The sequence below is a fragment of the Anneissia japonica genome, unplaced genomic scaffold (genome assembly GCF_011630105.1).
Source record: "Anneissia japonica isolate Jap-2015-1 unplaced genomic scaffold, ASM1163010v1 scaffold287945_len1679841_cov205, whole genome shotgun sequence".
Taxonomy (NCBI): Eukaryota; Metazoa; Echinodermata; class Crinoidea; order Comatulida; family Comatulidae; genus Anneissia; species Anneissia japonica.
The window spans coordinates 1,084,305-1,106,373 of NW_022753015.1; the positions used below are offsets into that span (position 1 = coordinate 1,084,305).

Genomic DNA, 22,069 nt, shown 5'->3' on the forward strand with positions numbered 1-22,069 from the left:
ATAGCAATGTTAACAGTTTTGAGTACAAATAGTGTTTTTGGAGGTCAGTGGAAAAAAATAATTGTCTCAATGGGTAGGTACACCCTCTGGGATATCGCGTGGTCCGCGTAGTAGTTTCAATCAAATCAAAGCAAACTTTATTTATCCATTAAACACAAGTAAAATGGACATTCTTTTTCACTGGCAAAAAAAACATGAAACAATTAAAAATACTGCAAAATGAGCATTTAAATATCATTGTAAAAATATTAAAAACACCAAAAGAACCATGAATAAAATTCGGAAAGTTAAACATCTCTTGCATCCCAAAAAGTATCGGTGCACGGAGTGAGCTAATTTCAATGAGAAACGAGAAAAGGCCGTTCGGTTGTATATCCAAACCAGGATATAAATTCGTTTGCCCGCTGCCACCCCTTCATCCTCTAATAAACGCAATTTTTTTAATCCATGATATTTATGAGGTAATATCACAACTAAATATAACGTTGCAACGTTTTGTGTGTAACGTGATTTCCTAACAAAACCACAGTGTTCATTGTGTTTGCTGGCCTGTAGTGGTTAAGTGAAATATCTGTGAGAAAACATACAGTGCGATCAGTATAAAAACGTATAGTAAAAAGGAATGTAGTTGTTTTAAGAACAACGTACCTCACTAACAACGTTAGAATTAAATTGAAAGGAAAGGCAATGCGATTGTTAAAAATACCGGTTTATCCTCATTTTAGCGTTCTCTGTACAGGTTTTGCGGTGGCTCCAGATTTTTTCCGACAGGGAGGTCCGACAGGGGGTGGGATCTGAACCAATGGGCTGAATGAAGTCTCGTTTAGGGTTCAAAAATAAAATTCCTGGTAGGGTACATAAGGTTGGTTGGAGTGGTATGATTTTTTCGGTGTGATAAACACCAAGGATAACCCACAAAAATCCTGAGGCTTATTTCCATTGTGTTACTTCCGGTTGTGATTGGGCAGTATACTAACTCTATTCTTTTCCGATAGGGTACTACATTTCTTAAAATGCACATGAGCCATTTAGCACACGGACGCCTCATCTGAAAGACATTTTGAAAATTGCATTTCAGCTAAAACGCAAGGAGAGCAGCGATGGGCGTTTCACCGGGGACCAAGATATCCACCAGCTTAGCCGTCTGAGCTAGCTGCTTTCACTAAAATGTTCGCCCAATGTGGGGCTTAAATCCACGACCCTGAGATTGAAAGCTCATGCCACCGACTGACCTAACGGCATGTTATATAGTCGTCAAGTTAATTAGGAAACTAAAGTTTATCCTAGAATAACTTTCATTTTCGAGAATATGGGCCATAACATCTAAAAATAATTAATTTACTATAATGTGAAATATTTTTAAAAAATGGTACCCGGAATAATGGTGTCCGGGGATTAGGTGAGCAAACTCTGTATGTACTTCTGGAATGGTTTAATCTATTACGTAGTTATCACTTCGTGAATAGCTGTTTTACCCGGATATACTATATTTTAATCCACAAGAAGATGTGACCTGGATTCGCTTAAGCCCAAACCATAGTCTGACTATCAATATTTGCGTCCTATACCAGTTGGAAAGAACAACTTTACACAATTCTCTGTGTAAAATTATTTATGTTAATATGAAACTTGTTGATTCTCTTTAAAGGTTACCATGCCATCTGGAACCAGCGCCACACAAGCACAATATCAAACTTATATAAGTACAGGTATATTACAGTTTGTGTATGTTTACTTAGTTTTTGTAGAGCGCTATAAATAAAAAAAATATCGACATATAATATTATTATTATTATTATTATTATTATTATTATTATTATTATTATTACTATTATTTATTTATTTATTTAACCATATTCTTGTTATTATTTTACAAACCTTCTATCTAAATTTTCACAAAAAAAATTACTTTTGATAATGATCTCTGTAGGAAGTATCGCATACTTGTTGCCGACTACAGATGATTTTGAATACAGGTTTACGCACATTGAAATTTACGGAGGCGCACATCTGACGTTCGCTGGCGACAGGACGATCGTTAGATCGGAGTGGATACACGGAGATGATACTGGATATATACACGTTGCACCGAATCATATACTGGACGTTGATGGTGTAAGTAGCAATGCCCATTGGATATGCCTGTTTGTTTGCTAGTATTTAAAATATTCCTTCTTTTAATTTTTAATCTAAGTAGTTTGATCTTTATTCGGTCGCTCCTCTGGTTTTTTATATTTATATATTTACTGTACAATGAGCATCTTGCCAATCGAAGATATTAAGGACATACCGATAAATTATACGTCAATACGTGCCTTTCATTGCCGAGTACATTATTTTACCTGTTATTTTAGAATTTACCAATAAAATATACTATTTGTTTCAACCAACCATAGGCCTATGCATTGTATCTTTTTGTCGTAGGTCTCACCTTACATACGAGCGAATGTAACTTGGGCTCCATATATATATGAAGGAGCAACATGGATACTTCCCACAGCGACGGTGGAGTTTAGAGAGTCGTACAGAACTGGATGTGGGTCGAATGCGCTAATTAGTTCAAATGTAAAGATTTGGGGAACTTTAGATGCTTCTAGAGCGCATCTCCTGATTGGATACGGTAGTATATAATTATTACATTATTATATATGTAAACAAAAAAAATACAAATTATACACAAATTAGCTGCTTAATCTGATGAAGTTGACTTGTTTAATTGTTTCTAAATATAATACAGTCAATAACACATTGATTTATTAATTTGTTAGTCAATTCAGGTACAACACTATCGATGGAACTTCCAAGTAGGCGATACCTGGAATGTGTCGGTATCACAATCCAGGAAAATGGCATCTTAGATTTTAAGAGTGCGAATGAGAATGAAGATGACAGGTGGTTTGTAAAGGTAACACAATTTACAAATCGTTTTATTTTTGTGTTTTTACCCCAACCGATTAATCAACATATGGTTTCCCGTTCTATATAAAGTAGTAAAATGTCTTAGCCAGTAAATGTGATTCATATATTTTTATCCAAATAACAATTACTAATCATCATAGAGCATATAAGCTAGACATTTTTGTTGACAACGGTGTGGATCCAAATTAAAACTAAATTTGATACATTCTTTCACAAAGATCTGCCATAAGCATACATTTCACATTCACCGTTTAGGGATAAGTTCTTTGTGTGACAGAGCTTTTAGCTTCTGTGAGGTAGGCGTTAACAAATGATGGCCGTAATTCTATATTGCTTACATGTTTTTATAGGCCTAAATCCTAAAATTCTAAAACACATTAATTTCACCATCTTAAACAAATTATAACATAGGCCTACCTACCTAATTTTTTTTGGACATTTTTTTTTTCTGGGCACTCACTGCGTCTAACGGCGTCGTACGACGAATCCAAGTCCGCTTCCTGTAAGCGCTAGACGACACGAAGCAGTGGCAGTCTGAACGGATCGTCATCCGGTTGGTCGCGTCGGTTGACAAAAGTCGGGCGCAGCGAGTGTCCAGTTCTATCCTGTAAATGATGGCATCAAAATATAAATGAACGGAACACTTGTCTCTGACTTATGGACTTGGTGTAATACTGAAAATTGTTCTTAAGTATAATTTCACCTTTCTTGACCGTTGTATAATGTACTATAGCAAGTTTACTTATATTACATTATGTGGCTGTTGTTTGTGTTTAGATACTGAGAGGGACAGGCGAGGGCCAAAGGTCAGGCAAATTGACTATTGAAGGCGGTGGCTTACTTCGTGGATCTGTTCTAGATATCGCAGCTGAACGCATTGAGGTGGAGATGTCGGGGCAGTTGTTAGTAAATGGAAAGGGGTTCAGTGGGGGCCCTGGATCACCTCCGTCCGGAGTAACATCTGGAGCTGGATATGGATCTATTGGTGGCAGAGGGCGTGATTCAGGTAGGAAATAACTTTTCGATATATTCAACTTTTCTAAATATTTATCGAGATAATATTTTATTATTTTATATTAAATTATCTGCACTTATTTAGTTATGGGCACATTACTTGACATAACAGAAACACATGTTATTATGATACTATACATTATTTACGGATGACAGATGAATATGTTGGATCCCCCTATGGCATAATGAATCAACCCATAAGTTTCGGAAGCGGCACTGGTAAAAAAGGTGGAGGCATAATAAAGTTGAACGTTACTACTCTAGCAGTCGAAGGTTCTATTAGTTCTATGGGTGATGCCGGTGAATCAAATAAAGGTGGTGCTAGTGGAGGCTCGATTCTCATTTACACCACAAATTTAGAAGGCACTGGCATTATACAGGTAAGCGATACAATCGTTTTAAAACAATACGTGTTAATAGGAATTATGGTTTTTTCCCTACCTGACCTGTTATCGTACTGTGTGATTATGAACGTGCAGAGCAATACGGTAACATGTCAGTTAGGGCCAGATACATCACTCATATTACTAAACTCCTGATGCAAAACACCATCAGAACAAATTATCAAAAACGTAGAGAGACAATTATTACTAGTATAGTATTAGTTGGCAATAAATAAAGTGGGAAACTTACAGAAGCAACATTGTTCAATTTGCTCTCCGCAGGTTAACGGTGGTAACGGCGGGTCAAATGGGGGAGGAGGATCAGGTGGCCGACTTGCTCTCTTCTACCGTGCTATCGACTGGTGGTTTGGTCAACTGACGTCATATGGTGGCAGCGGTGGCTATGGTACCGGTGGTGCTGGTACTGTTTACTTCGAGGTTTTGCCGCCAAATTCACCAAATAAAACTTTACTAATCGATAATAACAACAGACCACCACCATTTGAGAGAATTCTAAATTACCAAGATGTTGCTATGGATACTGGTAGGTCATGGCTTTCGATGGATGAAGAAGAACCTTATTTGGATCACATCGTGATAATTAAGAAAACCCATTTTTCGGCAGATTCCAACATTACTCGGTAAGAGCCGGTGAAAAAAATAACAATATTTTAGATAAGACCATGATATAACACCAAAATGCTATTACCTTTACGCCTTATAAATATTAATAATAATAATTAAGACTTAAACACCCACAAATTATACTTATTATGTATTAGATTACGTGGAGACTCTCTTCATGGTGATACAACATCATTTCTACACGTTGGCCCGGGACAGATATTTGTTGTACGGCCAGAAAATGATGGGACATGGGAGCTAAACGTGCATGTCTATGAAGGTGGAACCATCGTTTTCCCGTCTACATTCGAGTGTTACAACGTTGAAATTACAATAAGGTAAGATCCAACCTATTATCATTTATATTTCGTTTGAAAGTGCCACTGCCTCTCTTGTAAATGTTCGAGTGTCTGCTAAATAATTCGGCCGCTTCAGTTCAATGCTCGATGCTTATTCAAGAGTGGCACACATGGAAGGTGTTTCTCATGTTACCCCATTACATCTTGTTAAAATGTTAAAGCCTACAGGTAGCTTATACTTTATACAGCATCGATATTATATTGTCCGTGGGAAATCGATTGCATAAAAATTCCCCGATGATACTAAATATCAATGCTTATTCAAAATAGCATTTTCGCCGCAGCGTTTGTGTCACGTTTAATACAGTGCTTACCGAGAGTGGTGATTATTTGGGAAACAATTATTTAGGAAATATCACATAATTAGTACCTATGTAACAAACACACAAACAACCAAGGATTCAGCAATCATGAATGATTTGAACAAGCATAAACGGTTGGAATAACGTTTGATAATTGACATTAGATTTACTGGAACTATTTTTTACAACATTTCAGAGGTGTTATCAGTGTCCACGACATGATTGTTGGTTCGGGGTGTCGACTTCTTCTAGCACCGACTGGTACATCTCGTCTAATTAATGAATCACTAGAAACGTCTTTGGAATTTGCATCAGGGGGACTTGCCGGTCATTTTAGATTCGACTCATTAACTATAACAGATGGAGGAGAGGTAACTGCGGCAGATGATGGTGATGACGCCCTTAGTAACATCACTATTACAGCTTATGAAATACATGTTCAAGGTGGTGGACATCTTCACGCCGTTACTATGGCACTTAACGTTGGCTCGTTGATAGTGGATGATTTAGGCCAGATTGTAGCTGATTTTCACCAGGTCCCTTGTAGTGATCATGATGGCGATGGAAAAAATGGAGCCAATGGCTTCGGGAGTTCAGGTTATGTTACATCTGTGCTTAACTTTTAAATTCAGTAAAAATGAATCACTTTTGATCAAGTTCTACATTAATTGTAAAACTTTGATGTTTGACATTACATAAATTTAACATTTTGGTTTACATGTTGTAGAAGTATAAGTTTTTACGCACGAAGCTGGAGAGAATTTTCTCACAGCTTGCGAGTCAGTGGCGTATTTAGAAGTCTTAAAATAGTTGTGCTGATGGGGGATGAGGATCGATGATCAGTTGAGGGGCGCTAATTCGCAAAATAAAGTGATTTTAGGTGATTTTTAACTACTTGAACGTATCTAGGGGTGCGCGGAGGGTTAGGGTTAGGGTGGGGGCGTTACAATTGTCGTTACTGGCGTTATATTGTCGTTACCTATGTTTGTGGAACAAGCTAAATTTATCTAGTGTGAATCAAGATTAATAAGTGATCAATTTAAGTGAACTGAATATGTTGATCAATGTAGGTGCTGGTCATGGTGGCAGAGGAGGCCGTGGTTCGGGTCAGACGATGACCGGTGCACCTTATGGACATTTATTCGAACCGTACCACATGGGTTGCAAAGGTGGCGGTCAGCATGGAGGTAGAGGCGGAGGGACAATGACTATAACTGTAACAGAAAATATGAAAATTGATGGTGAAATTAGTGCAAATGGCGAATCGGCTAAACAAAATGGAGCCGGTGGTGGTAGTGGCGGAACAATTTGGATCAACACGCAAAATATGCAAGTAAGGAATGTATTATCAGAGAGTAAGGCCAAAATCATATTGAATTACAGACTAGTGCTAGTAGTCAGTAGGTAGTATTAGTAGTAGCCAGGGCCCCCGTCGAGGAGAACGCCCCCCCCCCTCCTTGTCTGGGGACAAAAAAACAAATATTTTCCACTTAGTACTGTACTCTAAAATGGCGCCTAGAAGATTTCTATACACGGAACAATAATGAACACAATTTTAATACAGGGATATGGTACCATCTCAGTGAATGGCGGTAACGGACATACATATGGATCACATGAAGGAGGCGGAGGATCTGCAGGACGTATGGCAATATATTTTGCTCTAAATCGAACATTTTCGGGATCATGGCAGGCCTACGGTGGCAACAATGGCGGTGAATCATCGGGTGTAGGTGCAGCAGGGACGGTGTTTTTCTATCATACCCGATATATTCACAGGACACTTGTGATCAATAATAATGGAAAAGGACCGCGAGAGGACGAGAATGCTATCGATGATTATACAAATTTATCTGAAGATGAAAGTCGGACTTGGCTATTGCCGGCATCAGGGCTCCATGATTTTGCTGGTATGTTTTTATATTTTTCTTTGTTTTTATCTCTAAAAAACCTATCAGCTGATTACATTTGTCGCATTTTCTAACAGTTACATGTAACAATTTACACAAAATATTAGTAATATTGGTCATATTAAAGTAATAATTTACTAAATATCAATTTCTCTTAATCGATTTTCGAAAAGTTATCGAAAGTTACTAGGCCTAAATGCATATAAAAACTTGGAAAAAGTGTCTCGATCAAATAGGCCAAAGTCAATTATTGATGGCTAGTAGCCAATTTGGATCTATACAGTAGGCCTACAAACCGTTAGCAAATTCGTTGGCATTGGCAGGTATAGGGTGGGGCACCCCGCCCATTTTTTTGGAAAGTAAAAAAAGAAAAGAAAGTAAGGAAGAAAATGAAAAAAAAGTCGTCCAAAACGCCTCAGATGTTATTTTTAGGCGTCTTGAACACAAACATTTTGCGTGGGTATGCCCCGGACCCTCCGGTAGTTTTATCTCGATCGGCCCAAATTACGCCCCCCCCCCCTCTCTCTCTCTCTTTCATCACCCACTTTTGGACATCTCTGGCTGGATCCACCCCTAGTTGGATATTATCAATAGTATTTTTTTTTGCCAAATAAATGTAACATGTAATTTGTTGTGTATCAATAACATGCTAAAGCAGCTCGTCGGTCTTTCATTCAAAAATATTCAACAATATAATAATTGTTAAGATATGCAACTTTGAGAAAAGTATTGGTAATTAATGTAATAAATTACTAAATATTAAATTAACTTAGTCGATTTTCATAAATTATTTGATACATATTAACTTGGCAAAAGTGTCTCGATTAAATACGCCAAAGTCAACAAGTGTGAAACTAAAAGAAAAATATTGTTGACTAATAGCCAATTTAGAATTTAGATCTATGCAGTAGGCCTACAAACCGTAAGCAAATCCGTTGGATATTAGCAATAGTATTTATTCACCAAAATTTTTTTTATCAAATTTTAATCTATATAATTGTACTTACAAAAATTTTCAAGTAGGAAAAAGAAATTAACGGTGGTAGAACATCTTCACCGCGTTACTATGGCACTTAACTTTGGCTCCGTTGAAGGTGGATGACTTAGGTCAGATTGTAGCTGATTTTTACCATGTCCTCATAGTGATTATGGCGATAGTAAAAGGGAGCCAATGGGTTCGTGAGTTATGTTACAACCATGCTTTTGTTAACTTTTAAATTTAGTAAAATCTATCATTTTTAATCAAGTTTTTTGTGACGTCACACTTACATATGTTATGGGTCTCGCAAAATTTTCATGTATTTTAAAATATATATTGGAAAAAAAGCAGTCACAGTTTCGGTGCCACCGTGAATTTTAATAATATGAATTATAATAATAATGGTAATTAAAAGTCTACTTCTAATAGGCCTAATAATTATAATCATAATAATAATAATAATTATTGTAAGACTACTTATAATAATAGTAATAGTGCTCCGTTAATTATAATGGTCATTTTATTATTATTATTATTATTATTATTATTATTATTATTATTATTATTATTATTATCATCATCATCATCATCATTATTATTATTATTATTTTTATTTTTATTATTATTATTACTATTGGTTGCATTTTCTTTTGTAGGAGATTTTAATTACTATTTTGAAGAATTACAAATATACGGAAGTGCACATCTTGCCGTCTTAACCAATCCACCAAATTCACCCGCTACGTTATACTTTGAAAATATGATTGGTGATCGCAGTGGTACAGTCCATATTGGAAAGAACCAAACTATGGATCTATATAGAGAGAAACTAGACTTGCCCTTCAACGTGAGAGTATACCGGGATGGCAGACTTGGACTAGCGCCAGAAACTATTGTACATGATGTCACAATTTACCTGGATGGTGCCTTGGATTACGTCGAGAGTCTGACATTGCATCATGGTGGAAGGTTTTGGTTGAATCGAGATGGTCATACTGGTAATCTTTCTTCGGCATCTTACGAGTTTGACACGGTCCATGTACAAACTGACGGCTATATACACATGGTATCTGACGCTGTACATGAATCTGGAATTAGATTTACCACTCGCATACTGCACATAGATGGTGGAGGTCTTGTAGAAGGAACACATTTGTACATGCATTCAGAAAACATTACAGTTGACTCTGGAGGAGTTCTTCGCGCAGATGGATTCGGATATGCCGTTTCTCATGGAGGTAGTACCAACTCCGATGGAAGTCTTCGTGTTGGTATGCACGGTATAATTAACTTTGGGCAAGGATTTACCGGTGCCGACGGGGCGTCCGGGGCAGGACACGGCGGGAGTGGTGGTCATGGAAAAGGTGATTCTTAAATGATGTCAACATTTATTATTATTAAAGCGTTCACGTTTGGTATCTAATTAAATGCTTGTTTTGTTTATCATTTTGTTATAGGGGTGAGCAAAACCGGAAAACCATACAGTAGCCTATATGAGCCTGAGGAGTTTGGAAGCGCTGGTGGTGGAACAAATGGTGGTCCAGGTGGTGGTAGAATATGGTTTAATGTTACCGACACCATTGATATTGATGGTATAGTTTCTGCAAATGGATTGAATGGAAATGGTGCAACCAGTGGCGGAGGTAGTGGAGGGAGTATTTGGATGCATTGTAATGCAATCAGAGGCTACGGCACAATTTCTGTAAATGGTGGTAACGGTGCGACGCATGGAGGGGGTGGAGCAGCAGGCAGAATTGCCATGTACTTTAAGCAAAACTACACGTTCAGTGATTTTACATACGAGGCTCATGGTGGACATCCTGGGTCTGGATGTGTTAGTGAATGCGAAGGTGGTGGTCCTGGCACTATATTTATCTACCATCAATTAGAAGACCATCGTAGTCTTTACGTAGAAAATAATGGCTTGCATCCACGTACGAAGTCTATTGATTGGAATAACCTGGATGACGATGGTTGTCGCGCTTGGATTCTTCCACTATCTGGCTCTCATGAATTTGCTGGTAGTAACCATGATTACCATTTTGAAGAGCTACAAATATTTGACGGCGCTCATTTAGCTGCGCTCACTCCCAATGCAACGTTAGATACGCTTGCTGGATGGTCTAGGGTACAGTTCAGTCAAACATCCACAAAGATACTCACATTTCATTTTATACACATGATCGGAGATAGAACAGGAACTCTTCATGTTGCGGACCAACAAGAGATGGATTTAGAACGACAGGAAATCGATCTACCATTTAATGTACATGTTTATCATGACGGTCATCTAGGTTTAGCCCCAACCACTGTTATTCACGATGTGGAGATCCACCATGCTGGCACATTATCCCATGTGAAAAATCTAACTTTACACCACGGTGGATTCTTTTGGATTAAACATAGTGGAAGAACAACGGGACAACCACCAAGTAATTGCGAATTCGATTTTGTTCTAGTTCAAGATGATTCGTCAATAAAGGCAGAAACTGATCCAATTGATGAACCTGGAATAACTTTTAAAACCATTGGAATAGTTGTAGAAGGAGGGGGACTTATTCATGGTACACGTATGACATTCCTATCCACTAACGTCACCGTAGACGCTGGTGGCGTGATTATGGCAGATGGTCTGGGTTACAAGTCAATTCATAGTAACGACACACACGGAAAACTCTCACTACATGGTGATGTCAATCCCGGATCTCCAGACGCGACGAATGGACACTGTTCGGGTGCAGGACATGGTGGAAGTGGTGGAAGAGGGTCATCCCCTCAGTCTCATGGAGCAGGACTTCCTTACGGGGATTTGTATGAACCATACGTTTTTGGAAGCTCGGGGGAAATATGTAGCAATGGCGCACATGGAGGTTCCGGCGGTGGAATCATTTGGATGAATGTGACAGACACTATGTTAATTGACGGAAAAATTACAGCAAATGGCGGATTTGCTGTTACCAATGGCGGTGCTGGTGGCAGTGGTGGTAGTATATGGGTGTATACTCACACCATTAAAGGGTATGGGAAGTACGAAGTTAATGGTGGAAAGGGTTCTACGAAATCTAGTGAAGGAGGCACAGGAGGAGGTGGAGGAGGAAGAATGGCGATGTACTTCGTCAACAATGAGACAATGTCGGGATTTGATTATCATGCTAGAGGTGGTGTTGGTGGTGGTAGTGGCGAACATCAGGCAGAGAACGGAGGTGCCGGAACAATATTTCTATATCATTTGGTGCATCAGCACAGAACCCTTATCATTGACAACGGTGGGCGAGAACCATTGTCAACTCCGTATACTATTCACAAAAAAATAGGCATAACTGAGGAGGTTCATCTTGTTGACGATTATAATGACCTTAGTACAGATAGTTGTAGAACTTGGATTTTACCACAATCAGGTCGACATTTCTTTGCAAATGGAACATATGACTATCATTTTGAAGAACTTCAGATATACGGGTCGGCAAATTTGGCTATATTAACTCATCCAGTTAATAGTAATGCTACACTTCACTTCAGACATATGATAGGAGACAGATCAGGTACTGTGCACATTGGAAACAATCAGAAACTTGATTTAAAACGTCCAGACATTGACCTGCCATTCAATGTAATAGAATACCCTGGTGGTTATCTAGGCCTTGCCCCATACACTATAGTGCACGGAGTAAGCATTTGGTTAGACAGTGTCCTAGATCATGTTGAAAACATAACGCTTCGACGCGGAGGGCTTTTATGGATGAGAGATGGGGGATATACAGCAGAAAATGATCCTAACTATTATACATTTAACGATGTAAAGATACAAAATGGCGGGATGATTCTCGGCGTCACATCCCCAATAATTGAGCAAGGTATTTATTTGACTACGCAAGTGCTGTATATAGAAGGAGGGGGGCAATTCCACGGAACAAGACTCTCGGTGACATCCGAAAACATCACAATTGACGACGGTGGACTCTTGGATGTCAACTTTGAGGGATTTGCTGTTAAACATTCCATCGACAAAGAATATGAAATCAATCTTGGTAAAGGTTTTGATGGATGCAGTGGATCAGGGTCCTCAGGAGGATCTTCGGGCGCCGGCCATGGAGGAACCAGCGGAAAGGGTACTGGGACTCGTTTGACTGGGCAACCATACGGAAATATGTACGAGCCTTATGACCATGGAAGCTCTGGTGGCGGGACTGAAGGTGGTTCTGGTGGAGGTACAGTGTGGATTAATGTCACCAACGTACTTCATCTAGATGGTGAAATCAGTTCCGATGGAGAATCTGTAACTGGTTGTCATGGAGGTGGTAGCGGTGGCAGTATTTTTATAAATTGTAATCTGATGAAAGGTACTGGTAACATCACAGCCAACGGTGGGCATGTTGAGGAAACTGGTGGAGGTGCAGGTGGTGCCGGAGGACGCATTGCTGTATATTTGTGGTCCAATTTAACATTCATAGGATCATTCCAATCGTTTGGTGGTGCTGCTATCAATGTTGATGAATCACATAGACATGGTGGTCCTGGAACCGTTTTCTTGTATCATCTGTACTATGAACATCGCACTTTACTAATTGACAACAACATGCTACATGTCCCTGATGCTGATGATATGTGTGATTCAAACCCACTCGACCATTCTGATATCAGTACAGATTCATTTAAGGCTTGGATCCTTCCCCAAGCAGGAGAACATTTCTTTGCTAATGGACAGAGAGATTATCACTTCGAAGAATTACAAATATATGGAAATGCTGAGCTTGCAATTCTTACAGAACCTTATGACCACGGAGCGACGTTATTCTTCCGTCACATGATTGGTGATCGGACGGGTAAAGTACATATTGGTCCGAACCAGGTAATGGATTTGAAACGGCCGTTTCTTGATATTCCGTTCAGTTCTTACGTATATGAATTTGGGTATCTAGGCCTTGGTTCAGAGACCATTCTCAGTTATGTATTTGTACACCTCGAAGGTACAATGGATCATGTCAATATTTTGACAATGTATAATGGTGCTACTATGCGCATGCTCAACACTTCATCTACTAATATGCTGCCACCACTTCGGTATCGCTTCAATAAAACTGTCACTATAAAGGCCGACTCTTATATGCTCACATGTGGGGAACATGCGCACGAGTATCAATACAAGTTGGATACAGAAACTCTGGTTGTTGAAGGAGGAGGCGCAATTTATAGTAAACATTTGAAAATTGAAAGTACCGATATGGTGGTTGATGATGGTGGTCGAATTGACGCAAATGATGGAGGTCATTTACCTGGAAGAGGTCGAGGTAACTGTTTTAAAGTCATTTAAAACATGAATGTCTCCCTAATTCCATGTGGATGTGGTACATACTAAATTCAATAATGCAATTACACGGGTTTACAATAATGCTAAATCCGGCTAAGTTAGTTCAGATTTTAGTGATTGAAACTCTTAATTAACTGGCCTTGGTTTGAGGTCCATAGTAACACTGTCTATAGCTTTTTAAAAAAAATGCAGTTTGTATTTTATTCTTTCAGCCCCTGGTGTGTCCAACGGTCATTGGGCTAGTGGGGCCTCGCATGGGGGACTTGGTGGAAGGGGTGCGTGCGATGGAATCTTTACCTGTCGTCTGAGGCGTAACCTTCCCTATGGAAATACATTGTATCCAATGGATTTCGGAAGTGGCGGTCATGGTACTTCGGCTGGAAAAGGTAAGTTAAATTATTTTAATGGTTAAGGTGGTATAATACCACAACATATCTAATGCATTTTGAAAATTCAGATTTAATAATGTTTTATTAAAACGTTTGAAGCAGTCAGTTTTTGGAATAATTGTTGATTTCCACAACTTAATGATGTATACAAGAAGTAGAAGTTCATCTCATTCTTGTAGTTTCTATCTCAGTTATTTTCAGTTGGCAGTATGGTAATTTTCTGTTCTCGCTGTTGATGTCTTTTTGTATCACGATAGATAATTTTTGCGTTATGGGATATACATGACGTGTTATTATTCGATTTTTTATATTTACTCAATTTTTTCAATCAACCCGTCAAATTTAAGGAGCATTATGCAATGCTATCTAAAAATAAATGCTAAAAAAAGTAATAACGTAGCGCTGACATTATAAGCTAATATTACAATTATTTAATTATTTAGGAGGAGGCATTCTTGAAATTGAAGTTGAAAATATATTACGTGTGGACGGCCATATATCGGCGAATAGTGTTGATTCGAAGCAAACCGGAAGTAGTGGTGGCAGCGGTGGTAGTATTTTGATAACAACAGGCGCCCTCACAGGTAGTAATGGCAAAACTTAGCTAACATTACAAATCTAATTTATACTATGTTATATTATGTAATACTTTATTTCAGACAACATAACTTCATATGCATATAAAGAAAATGAATAAGAAAGAATAAAAACATAAGACCTTAACGAAATCCTATGATATGATATCATCATATATTATTATATAACATAATCATGTTATTATATTCAAACTCAAATTCAAATTCAAATGACATTTATTCAATAATGATATATATTAAAATGTCGTTTCCATGACAGGTGGTCACACTGGAGCATTCGAAGTAACAGGGAGTGCTGGTGTCGGAACTGGAGGAAGCGGATCTGGTGGTCGGATCGCAATCTACCACACAAGCAACGTCACTCATGATTTCTTTCAGGGAGCTTTCAACATACATGGCGGCACAGTCAGAGCGCCAGCAGAATCCGGGGCTTCTGGAACAGCGTACCTCAAGCACATGGACACTGATCATGAAACGCTTATTGTTGACAACAATGGACGTAGCCCCATAGATGACCAAGTTGAAAACATTGGAAGACGGCTGGATCTCACAAATCCTAATGCTAACCACAGAACTAATAGTTTCACGTCTTCATCTGGAATTACAATTACAACCAGCAGATCCCCATACAATAACGTATACTATCCACACTATTACTGGCTTCAATATCTGTTTGATCAAACTTTTAATTCTGGTCATACAAATTACTATTTAGCATCATCGTCAACTGCTACATTGACTGTTGATTTTAGTATCGTTAAGTTCATCAATGTTTTGCGGATTTATCCAGTCTGCAGATATCCATCTAAATTCCGAGTAGGTTGACATAATATTTTAATAATATTTAATTAACCATTTTTTAAATGTTTTTCACTTCTGTGGTAATACATAAAATTCGATATTAATAAATCACCACATTATTTGGTACATAGTGTAGGTTTATGAATTTATTTATTTATTCGATTTCCAATATTAGCATCTTCTATAGAGTTAACGATGATTACAATCTATTTTTGTCTCAATGAATGCAGGTGCGAGCAGAACATCTTGGTGATACGAGTTATCTAACTAGCGATTATATACAGCCAAGTTTAAAGTGCAAATACGGGATGTACCTAGAATTGCCAGTACGCCGTAACATTAATAAGGTGATAGTGGAATTGGTGGCTACAAATACGTATGCAGGGTTATCTGAAATTGAGATATTTGAAGATGGTACATATGGATATGACAGGTATCATAATGAATTTAAAACAATGATAGAATGACTTAAATAATGTCTTCACAACAGTAAATTCAAATTTAAACATGATTAATAATTAATAAATTTCGAACTACAAAAATGTTAAACTAAGATTTCTCGTCCATAAATGAATGACAAAAAATGTTTCGATCAAATAATGTGCCAAAGCTAATTATGAAGGATCGAAACATTAGAGATTTACAAATAAAATAATAACATAATGATATTGGTATAATTTCATTTGGTTTGAATGTAATATTGTAAATTGAATTCGTTTTTACTAATCCACAATAATAGATTATACGTATGCGACATTTTGTGTGCTGTCAGCTACACGTCATCCGGTACCGTATTACGTTATTATTCCTATTATACAAATAGTTCTATGAAACAACTCAAGGACGATTACAAACATAGGCCTATAAGGCACGAAATATCACATCTTCTCAATGCATATCCGACATTCTATTTTCGACAGATATAAGTTCCGTGAGCTGGATAGTGCTAGAACTTGGATAGAACCAGAAACAGGAACCAAAGAATACAAGTTCGATCAACTTAGTATAACTGGTGGTGCGCATCTTGCAATAATGCCATTGGGGAATTTGTATGATAATGTTGATGTAGAAATTGGAGAACTGATAGGTGACACCACAGGTAATGTGAAATTATCTGTCTCTTATACACATTGTAATATATAATATATAACATATATCATATATAATATATATAATATAATGTACTATAATATAAATCAAGATAGCCGTTAACACTGTTAATTTATTTATAAATCATCAAAAAAGTGTACAGTTTTCGAATAAAGGAAAAATGATACATCGTGTAGCATAGCTCTCTCTCTCTCAACGAATGTTGTCCTATAAATAAGTACATTGTGTAACAAAATGCCTCCGACGTGATTCGAACATTCGACCTCTCGCTGACAACAGAGGCTTCATGGTTGATCAGATTCAAATAATTGTCAGGTACACTGCATTACACAATGGGCGACTGGAAAAAATAGTAGCATATAATATAAATTATGATAGACGTTAATACTGTTATGTTATATATACATCATACAGTGTCCTAATAAAGGACAAGTGATACATCGTGTAGCATCGCTCTCAACGAATGTTGTCCTATAAATAAATAAATCAATCAATCAATTAATCAATCAATATACTGTGTAATAAATGACCTCCGACGGGATTCAAAACTATGACCACTCGCTGTCAAGGTTTTTTTTTTTTGTATATTTTTTGTTTTTTCTCGGCTTATTTAAAAAAAATAAACAGATATATTTTTCTTTGCGAGGTCTATATATATCAAGTATCTTTGACCTCCAGGAGAGCCTTGTAACTTTGCTTATAGATGTATATATCGGAGTGCCCGTACAGGCCTAAAAACTTCGATCAGAGCATGCCTTTGTTATCTTCACAGCAGACCAAAGAGATCCCCATAGCTGATTTGGTCGCCTGGAGCGGGTGTGTATGTGTGTGTGTGTGTGTAATGTTTAAGTTTGACTTTCAGGGCATCCTATAACTCAAAAACATTATGCCTATACTCGCAAAAATGCCCTGTACATAATGCTAAAGAGTGGGCCCAGAAAAGCACTCAGCTTAAAAATGTTATATCTGGACACAGAAGGTAATAGCATAATGCATACTCCAAGTATTGAAATGCATGGCATCGTGTCGGGATTCAATATTTCGGCATTAATTTTGTCATCATCAGGAATGATTCTTGATGATGAGATAATTAATGTCAAAATATTGAATCCCGACACGATGGCGTGCATTTCAATACTTGGAGTATGTATTATAGGCCTCTTATCTTATCTGAGATTAATCAGTGGACCTTTCGGTTGAAGGTAGTAGCATGACTCAAAATAATGACTAATTCCCAATGGTAAGCCTATTTTAAAACAATGTAGGTCTATTGGGAAATGGTAACTTGTTCAAAATTTAACCTCTTATCACTGCCATCTAGATGAATTGAGTGTTTATACCTCCATTAATAGATAAAGGTCTGGCCAACCGGTGCGGTTCCGACGGCCCTGATTATCCCTCTTTAATGTATAATGGCGGACGTGATTTCAGTTAGAGCCAAAAATGGCCCCAATGGTCTCTGAAAGCCACAGGGACCCGGCCCCGGCGTTACGCCACTAGCTGGAAAGTAGCAGATACAATAATAGTTCAATGTCACAATAAACATTGTTTTATTAGATTTATTTATAGATCTGGGGCCCCTGGAGCTCGGGGGCCCAGGTTCAATGAACCTGTTAAACCTGCGATAGTTACGCCACTGCACTCGTTGAAACGAAAGTTGAATTTTAGAAACTTCTCCCAGCACGTTTCTTGAGCCAGGAATGTGACGCTCGCTTTAAATTTGATAGTGAGAGTTTATATAAAAATTAATAATACATAATATTGTTTTGAAAAAAAAAATAAATATGTGTATATGTAGAATTATAGATATTGAGATAAAAAATATAAAACTATAATCACTAATAATGCTGTATGTTTCCATTTAGGTTTCATCCACATTGGTTATGCTCAGTCATTGTATATAGATGTCACTCATCCTGATGTACCATTTAGTAGTCGTATTTATGAGTCTGGTCATCTCCATCAACCGAAGAGGGCGTTCTTTAAAGGTGTTTCAATGAAAGCGTCTGGAAAGGTTATAATTCGTGTTTATATCATTACATTCCACTTTAATGTTCAGTGCAGTAGATATGATTAATTAAGAACAAGTAGACCCTTATAGCTTACGGGCCATGTGATAATGACATATCTTCAGTACCTGTAGTTAATTCAATCAAACTTCTTTACCAAAGTTACCGTAACTTATTTAAAGTACCAAGATATTTATATTTTCTGTCAGTAATAAAGTGATTCGCATTAGCTCTTGCAATTTTAAATACTCAGACATATCTGACAACGCCCACTTGTAGTCGATCTCATTTATTTCCCTTCCACTGCGCTCCACTCACAAAACAAGTTATATGATTATTCTTCAGGTAACTGGGATAGAAGATGTTTTCGTTTTTGATGGTGGGTATGTCTTCGTAGACACAAACGCCAGTTTTGGAATCAACAACTCCGATACGCAGTTTCATATGTCAACACTTCACGTGCAAGATGGCGGTACCTTTGAAATGTATGCGTACGATAAACATATTGGTATGAGTATTGACGTCCAAAACTTTACGGTAAGTTTACGCAAACTTGTGGTTTTATGAAGGTAAAAGGTAAAAATGTTTTATTTATATAGCGCATTGTTATGGTACCTTGTTCGCTGTGCGAGATCGGTAAATGATATACAGTATATAGGTATATATGTATTATATGTTATGTAATATATATACTAAACGGTAATGACTTAAATACGTGAACACTAACATTTATTGCAACGAATATACGAATATTTCGAATTCTCTTCTAGTCTCTGTCAACGCTTGACATAAAATAAGGCCTCTCTCTCTCTCTCTCTCTCTCTCTCTCTCTCTCTATAAAGAAAAGAATTAGTTTTATGAAAGAGCATCTTGTAGAAAAATTATCATACGTTTGAACAAACCAGTATTGTTAAGTAAATATGAAAAACATTTCCTCCTATTTTATAAATTAGGAAAATAGGCCTACAGTATACATGGACAGATTATCTATATTAATTCTGCTAATCGCCACCGCGTACCTTCACCTATCTCCTCTGAAACCGCTAGCAGGAATGTGCTCATATCTCATACACTATGGGGCTTTCTTATGTCACGACCACATTCCGCTACTTTTCAAGGCTGGATATTGGATAACAACGAAAAAACAGCCAAAAACCACCGAAAATCAGTACCTGTTTTGCCATGTTTCGCAAGTTGTTTACGTCACAATCAATCAATCAATCAATTTATTAGGAATAACACCTTAAGATCGGTGGCACACAACAATAATAGTTGTGCATCCAAATTAACAATTTTTACAGACAGTGAAGTAAATTTGAAAGTAGGCATATAAAAAAAACAATTAGAAATAATTTGTTTAACTTAATGCTAAACAAAACCGAGAAAATTAATTAACGTAATTGATAAAAATTCAAACAGGCCAATAAAAATCCCAAACCTGCATATCAAACAAAAGCAACATATAAAATAAATTCAGAATTAAAAAAGAAAGACAAACAAATGTCAAAAGTGGTACCATGTCAATGAAAAATTGCTTATTAGGATAAATTATTTATTGAATTATGGAGAGGATTGATATATTTCGGACAATCTGAATGAATAATTATAAGATCCTTTAGTATATAATAATGAGATCGGTAGCATACACAAGAAAAAAAAGCGGTGCATCCAAATTAACCATTTTTACAGACAATGAAGTAAACTTTAAAAAAAGGCATAAAAAACACACAATTTAGATATGAAAAGTTTAACTTAACTAAATAAAAAAAAAACTTGAGATTAAATTAACTAAGATAAAGATTCAAACACACCGATAAAAAATCACAAGTCTGTAAATCAAACAAAGGCAACAATTAAGAATATATTTATAATTAACTATGAAAGATAAACAATTGTGTCAAAATTAGCACCATATGTCTCAATGAAAAATTGCTTATAACTAAACAATAGAAAAATATTAAATGTTTACAAAGATAACATTTATCTTTGTTAACGTAAATACAATTAATCACATCTATTCTGTACTGCATTGCATAGGTCTAAAAAAGTCGAGGCAGGCCGTAAAAAGAACCAGTCTACGTTTCGACGTAGCTTTATTACGTCACCGCGCCGTACTGTGACAGGCATGCTGTTCCCATTACATTAAATACACGGATATTATTGTAGTTTTATAGCTCAAAAACATCAACAATAAATGGCATGTTTTAGAAGTCGATCAGGTAAAAGTAAAGATACACCTGGGAACAAGCCATGATATAACCTCGGCATACCGGCTAGCCCAGGGCCTAGGCTACTACATACACAGGCCTAGGCTTGTCATATGCTCTAGCCTAGCCTAGCCTATAATTTCGATGACAGATAGGCCTCGACCTAGAGGCCTAAGGCTCAGGTTTAGTTAGCATACCTAGGGCCTATCCTCTGTCTCTCGAATCCGGTTCGATTTGGATAGGCCTAGTGCATTAAGATAGATAGCGACACTAAAATTTTAGTTTATGGTCAAGCCAGCTCCATCAATACCTTGAATTTATGTTTATCTATGGGTGCTTTTGAATGTCAGTAGTTCGGATAGATAGCCTTAGTTTAGGCCTACATGCATCCACCTGGATTCAAGAGAAATATCTCTCATGCCTAACAACTAGGCTAGGCTACTGTATGCTATACTTTCACTAAGAGGGTAGGAACAACAGGGGAAGATCCATCAGGGAGAGGGACGTCACAGGGAAGGGCTACCGCCCCGTTCTGCCACTTTAAAAAAAAAAAATTTCAATGCAATATACAGCATGTGCTATTCGCTTATTAAGTTATTCTGAAACTGTTGCACCCCCCCACCCAGGGGTGGCGCCAGGATTTGACCGACAGGGGAAGGGGGGCCAAGGTCCCCAACGGGGGGTCGTTGCCCCTACGAGGAGTCAGATTTCCCCGACGAAACCAAAGTGGGCGTGGTCGAGCTTCGATTAAAAGCTTGTTTAGAAAGTGGTCCTGGGGGCGAAGCCCCTGAAAACTTTGACAATTTAGGGGTTTCAAATTGTGCTTTTTCTCCCCGACGGGAGGCCAACTCTCCCTGACGGAGCCCAGGCCACCCGTCCCCCTGCTGGCACCACCCCTGCAATCTTTTGGTATAGTTACCGTATCGGTATTTGCGAATTTTATTTATGAACGTATATAATCAATTAATGCCAACATAATATCCAATATAATAATATATCGCACCTACAACAGTCATTAGAGTCATTCAGCAGAAAACGTGTTTACGAATTATCAAATATATTTTTCACGACTCACAATAGCAACACAATCTTTAGATTAGAATGCCGTGTACGACGGTCGTAGTGTTATTTTTTTCAAAAAATGTCCTAATATTGGGAG

At 37.5% G+C, this 22,069-nt stretch overlaps 1 protein-coding gene across 1 annotated transcript in view; it reads left to right on the forward strand.

Moving 5' to 3' along the window:
• The window catches only part of LOC117122628, a 136,909-nt gene that overhangs the window by 23,995 nt on the left and 90,845 nt on the right, over positions 1 to 22,069 (forward strand). The window contains exons 13-32 of the mRNA XM_033268293.1: positions 1,649 to 1,709; positions 1,931 to 2,115; positions 2,425 to 2,620; positions 2,769 to 2,905; positions 3,697 to 3,925; positions 4,090 to 4,313; positions 4,599 to 4,957; positions 5,099 to 5,278; positions 5,798 to 6,198; positions 6,672 to 6,934; positions 7,166 to 7,511; positions 9,147 to 9,854; positions 9,948 to 13,778; positions 14,011 to 14,184; positions 14,631 to 14,771; positions 15,043 to 15,599; positions 15,815 to 16,017; positions 16,505 to 16,683; positions 18,560 to 18,708; positions 19,049 to 19,240. Coding sequence (XP_033124184.1) covers positions 1,649 to 1,709; positions 1,931 to 2,115; positions 2,425 to 2,620; positions 2,769 to 2,905; positions 3,697 to 3,925; positions 4,090 to 4,313; positions 4,599 to 4,957; positions 5,099 to 5,278; positions 5,798 to 6,198; positions 6,672 to 6,934; positions 7,166 to 7,511; positions 9,147 to 9,854; positions 9,948 to 13,778; positions 14,011 to 14,184; positions 14,631 to 14,771; positions 15,043 to 15,599; positions 15,815 to 16,017; positions 16,505 to 16,683; positions 18,560 to 18,708; positions 19,049 to 19,240 — 8,715 coding nt within the window. The remainder of the gene's footprint in view (positions 1 to 1,648; positions 1,710 to 1,930; positions 2,116 to 2,424; positions 2,621 to 2,768; positions 2,906 to 3,696; positions 3,926 to 4,089; positions 4,314 to 4,598; positions 4,958 to 5,098; positions 5,279 to 5,797; positions 6,199 to 6,671; positions 6,935 to 7,165; positions 7,512 to 9,146; positions 9,855 to 9,947; positions 13,779 to 14,010; positions 14,185 to 14,630; positions 14,772 to 15,042; positions 15,600 to 15,814; positions 16,018 to 16,504; positions 16,684 to 18,559; positions 18,709 to 19,048; positions 19,241 to 22,069) is intronic.